Source organism: Syngnathus typhle, linkage group LG13 (genome assembly GCF_033458585.1).
Source record: "Syngnathus typhle isolate RoL2023-S1 ecotype Sweden linkage group LG13, RoL_Styp_1.0, whole genome shotgun sequence".
Lineage (NCBI taxonomy): Eukaryota > Metazoa > Chordata > Actinopteri > Syngnathiformes > Syngnathidae > Syngnathus > Syngnathus typhle.
The window spans coordinates 5,161,604-5,171,537 of NC_083750.1; the positions used below are offsets into that span (position 1 = coordinate 5,161,604).

Consider the following 9,934-nt stretch of genomic DNA (forward strand, 5'->3'; position numbering starts at 1 on the left):
TCAGGGAGAGATGATGTCATAGTTTCTGGTCGCTCCCATTGAAAAAGCTGGTGGCTGCAGGTTTCCTCTTCTTCAGGCTCTCATCGTCGCCTCATCTGCTTCGTTGGCCTTGCGGGTTCCACCCGTGGAAGCACAACTTGAGCGGATGATCTTCCAGGCATAAAACGGGAAAACCCCAGCTTTAAATGTCAGCCGAGGTCCGTTTTAAAGAAACGCATGCACTTAATATGTGATTTGAAAGATGTCAACTCAAATCCTCCTTTTGTTTTTTATTGTGGATTATGACCTGTCGCCTGTGTAGCGGAGCCGCTCCTGCCCAGAAAGGAGGAGGAGGTGGCGGGGGACAGAAGAGGAGGAGACGCGCAGAAGGGTGTCGACGGTGAGAGGAGACAGGGGTGGAGGAGAGAGGCTCAGAAGGTGGGCGAAATAATAGACTATACTAGTGTTATTACAAGCTGGTAACAATGGCTGCTAAATCGGACGGGGTCCTGAAGATGAAGAAGAGCGACGTGGCCTTCACGCCCCTGCAGAACTCGGAGTACTCCGGCTCGGTTCAAGGGCTCCACCCGGGCTGCCAGCCCGACTCCGCTGGCGCCGGGGACGCTGACTTCGTTAACGGGGAATCGCGTTGTTGTGGCGGCGGGGGCTCCAACACGGCTTGTCTTCGCTTGGGCAGGGAGCAGCAGAAATATGCGGTCTGGGACTGCCTGTGGATAGTCGCCGCAGTGGCCGTGTATGTGGCCGATGTGGGCACTGATGTGTGGCTGTCAGTCGACTATTACCTCCAGCAAGACTACTGGTGGTTCGGCCTGACACTCTTCTTCGTCGTACTGGGTTCCTTCTCGGTGCAGCTCTTTAGCTTCAGATGGTTCGTTCACGACTTCAGCACAGAGGAGGCGACGGAATCCGCCGCCGATTGCTCGCACATGGACGGTAATAAGCTGCTGAGTGGCTCGGCCTCACACGCTGATGTGAGCGCTCAGCATCCCCCGACCACGCCGCAGAGACAGGCGTCGACCGCGAGTAAGAACACTACGACCAACAGCACCAACAGCACCGCCATGGGAAGCCGGACTCGGAAACGCTCGGCCTCATACTCCTTGTGTATGTGGTGCTCTCAGTCTCTCATCCACATCGTCCAGCTGGGCCAGATATGGAGGTAGGATGCTTGTGTGGATGGATGTGCACTTGAGCAGAATGAACAAATGACCGCGACAAACCTCTTGGAATCTTAATGCCCTAGAACTAAGAACGATACCGATGCTAGCTTGACATGCAGCTGCCATCTTTGCCCTTCTACACTAACACACAGAGCAAACGTTATGGGATGCTTTCACCTCTTGCCATTAAGGTAAACTAGGAACCTTAATAAACGGTGCTGCTGTCCATTCTACTTTTGGGTCAGATATAGGAGTTGATTGTCACACACAACTCATGACTTCCCGATCACCTTAAGTCGGATCATAAATTTTAAATGGGTGCCAGATGTTAGACACGCCCACATTTATTAGGTAGCTAAATGCTGCGTAACATTCAACCCTGAAGATGTGATATGGGTCATCATTTTCATATTACTTAGATCAATAAAGGTAAATGCACATTATTATTTTTAATGCTGCTTTAGTTTTTATAATATAGTTAAGGCAATCCTTTTTACATGCATATATAGTTTTTCTTTTAATGGTATCCCTGCAGCCAAGTCTCTGTTTTGGTCACTTGATGACAGACTGTCTTACTCAGAGTGTCTGTACTGTTAAATTATTTAATGACTGTTGTCTTGTAATTGTAGTAGTACATTCATGTATAGGTGTACATTCCCTGTGACGACGGACTGTCGACCCGTGCAGGGTCTGGTCCGTTTCGAGCAAAGTCAATTGGGATTCGCTCCAGCTCCCGGAATACAAAATGGATGGATGCAAGATCCTTTCAGGGCCACTGTTTCTCTTAACAAATTATAAACATGATCAACACACCCTCGGTTTCCAGGTTGGATCTGCAACCTGTATCTGCCAGTTTTGTTCCCACATGATCACATCACACATATGGCCTATTTTGTGAAAGCACATCAATATCTCATCCCTCTGTACCTTTCTGCTTGTACAGGACTTAATATGAATTTGTAATCTAGGCGTACTCCTTCCAAATGTACATACCGCTGCTGTGTTTAACCACTGTGAGTGTATTGCCACAATCCATTTAGGAGCATCTATTGCAATTAATTTCTTTATTAATTATGTAGTATGTATTTGATATACGCACAGGGCATCAGTACACACATGGAACTAATGGGTTTGTTAAGCGAGCCTGCTTTGTTGCAACACTAAGTTGGAGTTGTCATGGTGATTTAAGGAGGGGGGTGTGACTGCAGTTTAACAGCAGCTGTTCAAAGCCGTCATGGTGAAGTATCTGCATCGGGGAATCCCAACTGCACTAAATATTTCACCATGTATGCGTGTGTGTGTCCGCGTGCGAGTGTGTGAAAGGTGTATCCACTTCTTGCATTATTCATATCCATCTTGCAGAGGTCTCTCTGACCACGATACACTATGGAGTAGCGTTCATAACGCATTCAACATTTTCATCTTTTCAAATTAGCCGGATTAGCCACACAGTGTTTATTACCTTCAAAATCAACCTTCTTAGTTAGATAATACATTATATGGCACTCTTAATAGAAAAAAAAAATAGAAGTGTTGAACAATTGATGGATTAAGGGAATGATCACAGATGTCTTTATAATAGACAATTTACAATGGTCCTTCAGTATAACAATGATACCTGACTGCACTTTTATAATCTCTTGGGTCATAGAAAGCATCTCACAATTTATAGAATATTACTTTACACAGTTCATCGAATGCTGACTAACAGACCAGCTTCACACTCACACTTGATGAAATGAGCGGGTATCGCTGTTGCACTGCACAAAATTTCCAAATCGATTTAAATGGATGAATGATTAAATTGCAGTACTGTAATGCTTGATAAATGTCAACTGCTACTTGAGAGAGAATATGCTGGATGGATGAAATGGTGTTGCCATGGTAATAGTGACTGTTCTGATACGGATGGCCTTAGTGCGAGGCTGAAATGAAAATGAGACATCACTTTCCTCTTCACTGGATGTGACAAGCAGTCAGAACTGGGACACCTTCGGTTAAATTGGGAATGTAGCTAGAATGGCAGGGCAGACAGTCAGCTCAGTCTCTGCATACATAAACACACAATGAGACAAGTGGGAGCAGAGAACATGCTACAGCTTTGATACCCTCGCACCAGATTATATTTTCAGAATATTTATTGACAATGGCATTTAATTTCTTGGCCCGTTAGCTGACTGCTAAATGCCGGAATATATTGGTGATAAGAGATCATGAAATATGTGTAGGAGGTAAAGACAGAGACAAGACAGAGAAAGCAAGTCACAAATGCAAAAAAAAAAAAATTGCAGTATTTTCATAACATTTAATTCATCACCAAAATTCTGGTAGTTACCACTTTGGTATTATTATTATTTTTATTATTTTTTATTTTACAGGTACCTCCATACTATTTATCTGGGCATTCGGAGTCGTCAGAGTTCTGACACTGACCGGTGGCGTTACCATTGGAGGATGATCTATGAGTTTGCAGACGTGAGCATGCTGCATCTACTGGCCACTTTTCTCGAGAGCGCTCCACAGTTGGTGCTACAATTGTGCATCATAATACAGACACACAAACTTCAGGCTGTGCAAGGTAAGAGAAAAATCTCTAACAGGCAACCTCTAAATGTTGACCACAAATTACACTTAATCTGGGAATCTCATCATCATTGTAATCATCTCCTTATTCTGTACTTCATAGAAAATGAAAGTTACATTTGAAATATATCTCTTTAGATCTTTAGAACATGTGATTGGCTGGACCATTCTAGCAGATTTATTTTCATTTGTGGTGATTATGTTATCCTCTAAAAAAAAAAATTGTTGCGGCCTGTTTCCAGCAGAAATTCTCAGGCCAGATCATTCAAAAAGCTTTATTCATCTTGTCGTTAATTCTAAATATATGATTTGCTGGACATAAAGCAGACAATGTTTAAATCCTATTAAAAGCTTATATTGTGCCAAAAAAAAAGAACATTTGTATTTGTGCTCACCAGCAGATGAAAATAAGTGTCTTGTCATTTTCACAGTAGATCCATCCTTCTTATTCAGAGTTGAATGCAGTATGACTGATGGGGAAAACACTTCATTATTTGTTTGTGCTAAGCTTCAGTAAACACCTCCGTCATGGAGACAATGCGAAATGTGTTTGTGTCTCAGGTATGACAGCAGCAGCCTCCCTCGTCTCCCTTGCCTGGGCCCTGGCCTCCTATCAGAAAGCCTTGCGAGAATCTCGGGATGACAAGAAGCCCATCACCTACCTAGCTGTCATCATTCAGTTCTGCTGGCACTTCTTCACTATCGCCGCAAGGGTCATCACCTTTGCCCTGTTTGCGTCCGTTTTCCAACTTTACTTTGGCATCTTCATCGTGCTACACTGGTGCATCATGACCTTCTGGATTGTCCACTGTGAGACGGACTTTTGCATCAGCAAGTGGGAAGAAATTGTGTTTGACATGGTGGTGGGCATTATCTACATCTTTTCCTGGTTCAATGTTAAGGAGGGACGGACAAGGTGAGGAGTATGCTTATTAATAATCTAAAAATAATCCTATTTACAGTTATTCTCTATTTTGTGTCGTTGCACAGGTGTCGTCTTTTCATCTACTACATGGTGATACTGGTGGAGAATGCGGCTCTCAGTGCATTGTGGTACATCTACCGCTTACCTCACCCCACTGACTCCTTTGCTGTGCCAGCACTCTGTGTCATCTTCAGTAGTTTCCTCACGGGGGTGGTTTTCTTGCTCATGTACTATGCTTTTTTCCATCCAAACGGGCCTCGTTTTGGTCACTCGCCAAGCTGCCAGCGCCTTGATCTGGATGCCACGACTCAGTTCTCCACACTACCGTCTGAGGGTCTCACCAATTCTCTGCGCTCCAACCGGGGAGCCACCACAACATTAGAGCGCGACGCTGCAAAATATACGGAAAGGGATGGTTGCATGCCAGTGTTTCAGGTGCGACACACCGTGCCATCTACGCCATCATCTCGTGCGCCTCGCCTCGATGAGACCGTCATCAAGATCGATCTCTGTCGGAACCGCTACCCAGCCTGGGAGCGCCACGTCCTCGACCGTAGTATACGAAAGGCAATTTTGGCCATAGATTGCTCGCTGACTCCTCCACGGCTGCAGTATAAAGATGATGCCCTGGTACAAGAAAGGTTGGAGTATGAAACCACATTATAATGCTCTCTTAACCACCCAGCAGCCAGAATCAGCAAAAAAGACTGTGGCACGTGACTCCCCATTTCATCTCTCTCCCCCTACTTTCCTCGTCAACTCAGTGACCTTCCAATGGAAAATCCAACGATCAGAGGAGAGGTGAAGCTCATCACTATCTCCTTTGTATTTCTACTTGTCTGGTTATTTTTACTTGGGTTCATCAGGGAAATCCTGTGTGGTATTAAAAAAATGCATATCAACAGAGTACTGAAAAACTCAAAAACCCCAAGAGACTTACGTGACTTGGGCTGAGTTCAACAAATCCATCGGGATATCCTCATCCCTCCAGGGTCCAAGTTTGAAGTCATCTGATGTTACACGTGTGTGACACTTGAATTTCTGAGGAAAAATTCCCTGATTCCCTGATTTAAAACTTGAAAAACTCATGTATGTCTTACTGTGCAGGTGTCCGCATATCAGAGAGTTCTGATGACGTGATGTTGTGGACACCTCTCATCAATTTCACAACAATATCTGTTCCCTTCTCCTAGTGCCAAAATGTTTCCTTGGAAATATTGAAGATGTGGAGCGCCTCATACAGTAGATGGCACAGTAGTCTCTCCACAAGTGCAGACTTTTAATCGTCTTAGCTCATTCTAGAAGAAGAAGGTCAAGTACTTGAAGACAATGGTTAAAGTAGCACTTATTTACAATTGTCAAACCTGGCTGAAAGAATGGGTGGAACAAAAAGTTGGACACAAAGATCCACAGCCTCTCTCTCTCCATCTCGCCGACTGCCATGGGGGGAAAAAAAACTTCCTGGCACCTCAAGTCCACAATGAAGAACAGCTTTCTACACTAAAGTGAGCTGAAGTTCCACCTTGTGAAGGACAGCAGCAGGATTGAGGACTGTGGTGGATGCCATTTGAAAAGAAATGACGCGTGGAGAATCCAAAAGATACAGCCAGGAAGGAAGCGCTTGCAACGCCAAATCGAAGCAACCGGGATGTACAATACTTCTATACAACATGCAGCATTTTCTTACCTTTTCAGATCAGTAGTGGGTACTGAAGTCATTGTTATTCTTGTTCTGTATGTCCAAAAGTCTTAGATCACCATTACAGATGTTGTTTTAGTAAGTACTATAATACAATGTCGGCGAGTAAAACACAGGCCTCAAACAAGGCCAAGCTGTGAAGAAAAATAACTAAACTTAGTTATCACCAACAAAGTTCTTGGTCAGCCCGTCCTTTACTCATTTTCATGATGATTGGTCAGCTATTTTTTTTTTTTTATCCGGTTCAGATTGATGGCTGCTGTAAAAAAACAAGATCATTAGAAGAAGAAAGCTCAAGGTGGCCTAAGACTTTGCACAATACCGTGTGTGTCTGTGTGTGCGTGCGTGCGCGTCTGTACGAATTTGTGTGCAAATATATGGACCCCTTTATGGCCTACGTCATGATGACGTCAGTGTAAGCTGGAGGCAAAGTGAAGTTGAAATATGCCAACTTGCGTTTTCAAGCATGCTAAATCATTTTGCCTCCAGCTAAGCCACGCCCCCCCAAAATGATGCCACATTGTTTACAAACTCAAAAGGGGGTTTAACTACTGTGACTTGCCATGCCCCTTGTCGAATTGAATGGGATGGTACTGCTGACTTGAAAAGACTTAAGATAAATAGGCCACAAGTTGAGCAGGTTGCCCCCCGGCCCTCTCACTTCCTGACTCCCACAGTGATGATATTTGAAATACAATACATCTTCCAGGGTCAAACATATATGCCATAGCAAACTTTTAAATATAGTTCAGGTGATAATTTAAGTAACACTTAAACATTCCATACTTTCCTCGTATGGGAATCTAATGAAAATTTCCCCAGACATCTGGAAAAGCTACAATAGGTATCGTAGACAAAATCAAGGAGGGATCACTGCATATAGTGCATTTCCACCTCTTTCCTAACTATCCCAACCTAAAAAACACACACATTCAGGGAATGCTGGGATGTTAAAGTAAGCACATGATCACACAATGCGATGTAATTTTCTCCTTTAGTCAAATACAGCCCTTACCCAAAGTAGCTTCCATTTTTTAAATGTTTTTTGCAATTTATACAATATTGTTATTTTCCAAGAGAAAAGCACAACACAAGGCAATTGGATAATCAGAATGTCACTTTTGATTTGATTTGTTCATTCGCGTGAAAGGTTGCATCATTTCAGCTTGTCAGTCTGAATTTAAATGTAATAATCCCACTGTCCAAGACAAAAATCATCATATCATCATCATATAGCTGACATGCCCTAACCTACTTGAATATCTTCACTTTGTTAAACGTAATGATTTGTATTCTAACAAAGACAAGGCAGAAGAGAAAGGCTGTATGTATTTTTATTCTACTAGCTCATAACGCAGGTTGAATTTTCCTGAGTCTTTCATTTTTTTCTCTCTGGTTTTTGCCCAATACTGTTTGTTTTGCAAACATTTCATTTGCTTTTTTTTCCCCCACAACCAACCATAACCAATGTGTCTTGTGTGTGTGTGTGCATAATGTGTTGTGGATCCCATGATGGTATTGTTGTGGGACAATGTTGGGCGAACATTCATACTCCCCAGCCATTTCTTTTTTTTTATTACTTTGTGACCACATGTTCGAACATGTACAGAAGAGCATTATAGGGCCAGTGAAGGAAAGAAAAAAAAGGGGTGGGTGCCAGGATTCTGACATTTTTTCCCAGAATTCTGATTTTAAAGTGAGAATTCCCACTTTGAAGTCAGAATTCCGAAGAATCGTGATTATAGCAGGTCATGGGGAAGTCGGGAAGTTTAATTAGTAGACAGTGCGCAGTTAGTTTGTCATGTCTGGCTGTAACTTGCTGTTGTGCTATGCGTTGCAGTAATTAGACCATTTATTCAACAATGGTTCGTAATTCGCGTCCATGCGTGCGACAGTATGGTCTGAGTTGCAGACCATATTGTCAATTTACCGTTGACATGAAGCTACCTCAGTACATTCAGTTAATGAGTACCTCCTCATCTTCATCACATCCACCCATTTTAGTCCTGACAGTGTCCTGCTTATATAACATTTCATTGTAAAGCCAATGTTGCAATGCTTACAGTGCATACAAATGATTGCATTATAATTGTAATGTGCCAAACTGAAACCTCAAAAGTCCCATTGGAAATTGAAGTATGATTACTTATTCTAAGGCCTTTTCAGCATAGTAAAAACACAAATCATACAAAAACTGTGACATTGCAATTGAGCCAAGGTTTGCTGGCGTGTTTCCATAATGCAGAGTGTTAGATTGTTTGGTATAGCAACAGCCTATCTCAATCTGTCAGAAAAAAGATTTTCAATTTTCCAATCATTTATTTGTGTAGACAAATTAGTAATCAAAAGAATAACAAAAATATTAACACAAGTTAATGTGTAAAAGACGATCAAATACTCATTCCCATACAATTTCAAGGACTGTTCATTTCAAAATGAAATGATTTGATTCGTTTGGTTGGATCACAATTTGATTCAGTATTGTACGGCATACATTTTACACTTGACAATATTGTAAATGTGGCATTTTCTTCAAAGATCACTTGTTAAAATCCGATGCACTCACATATTGCGCATCATTGACGGATGGATGGATGGATATCTTTTAGCAGGAAAAGAGGTCAAAGTATATCTATTAAACAAATAATAATCACTTTAACAAGGTATGAATAATTTGGCCGACTCTATGTGTGTGTTTATATCAAGGTGCATAAGTGTAACTGTTCATAATTTTTTTTGTCTGGACAGCAGGTTGGGTGCATGTCCAGAAAATGGCGAACTACTTGGAGGTTCTTTCTAATCCCCACCTTGCAATTTAGTGGAGATTGTGGTATGTGAGACATTGATTAAAACAAAACAACAATTTAACAGCACCCCACTCACATTGGTGTCGCGTGATTATCCTCTCGATACAGCAACAGACTTGCTAAAAACCATAATGAAAGTGAGTGACTCTCTTAGTTTTGATGGACATGTTAAAACCTGTGCAGTAACATCTATTTTAGATTATTCAGCACACGAATAAAGGTAAAATCAAGTTGCTTATCCTGTCACACACTTGTATGAGCATCCTGTTCAAGTGGCTTGGTTGACAGTTGGATGATACCACGTACTAAATGAATATCGGAAATGATGAGTTTAGAGCTTAACTGTAAATAAACATATGCAAAATGTACATGTTTAAAAATAGGACGTTCCTATCTTGAGTTCTGACTGTGAAGGGTTTGACGCCAAAAGGTTGGCTCTAATTATGACAATATAAAGTACTTCAGAGAATAAAACAATATGTGTGGTATATGTGGTGTATTTTCAGAAAAAAAGAAATGTTTAAGAAAAATGGTAAATTGCATTCTGTGATTAAATTCTGAAGTGCTAAACTGTAGGGGGACGGTGTTCTATGGACGAAGAATACATTAAATTAAAAAAAATAAAATCCAGAGTGATGATCAAAACATTTTTGTACATATGGAGTTTTCTTTTGTAAATTTTTATTTGAATCTAATGCAAACTACCAAAATGTATTTAATAAAGTACACTGTGGTTATTTCAATGGTAATCTCCTGGCTC

The 9,934-nt window shown here is 41.7% G+C and overlaps 1 protein-coding gene across 1 annotated transcript; it reads left to right on the top strand.

The window, feature by feature from the left end:
- The first annotated feature begins 344 nt into the window (after positions 1-344).
- xkr4 (XK related 4) lies at positions 345-9,895 on the top strand. Its single transcript, XM_061296231.1, has 4 exons — positions 345-1,159; positions 3,539-3,738; positions 4,305-4,659; positions 4,734-9,895. Exons 1-4 carry the CDS (start codon positions 465-467, stop codon positions 5,332-5,334), a joined length of 1,851 nt encoding a protein of 616 aa, XP_061152215.1. The 5' UTR covers positions 345-464; the 3' UTR covers positions 5,335-9,895.
- The last annotated feature ends 39 nt before the right edge of the window (positions 9,896-9,934 follow it).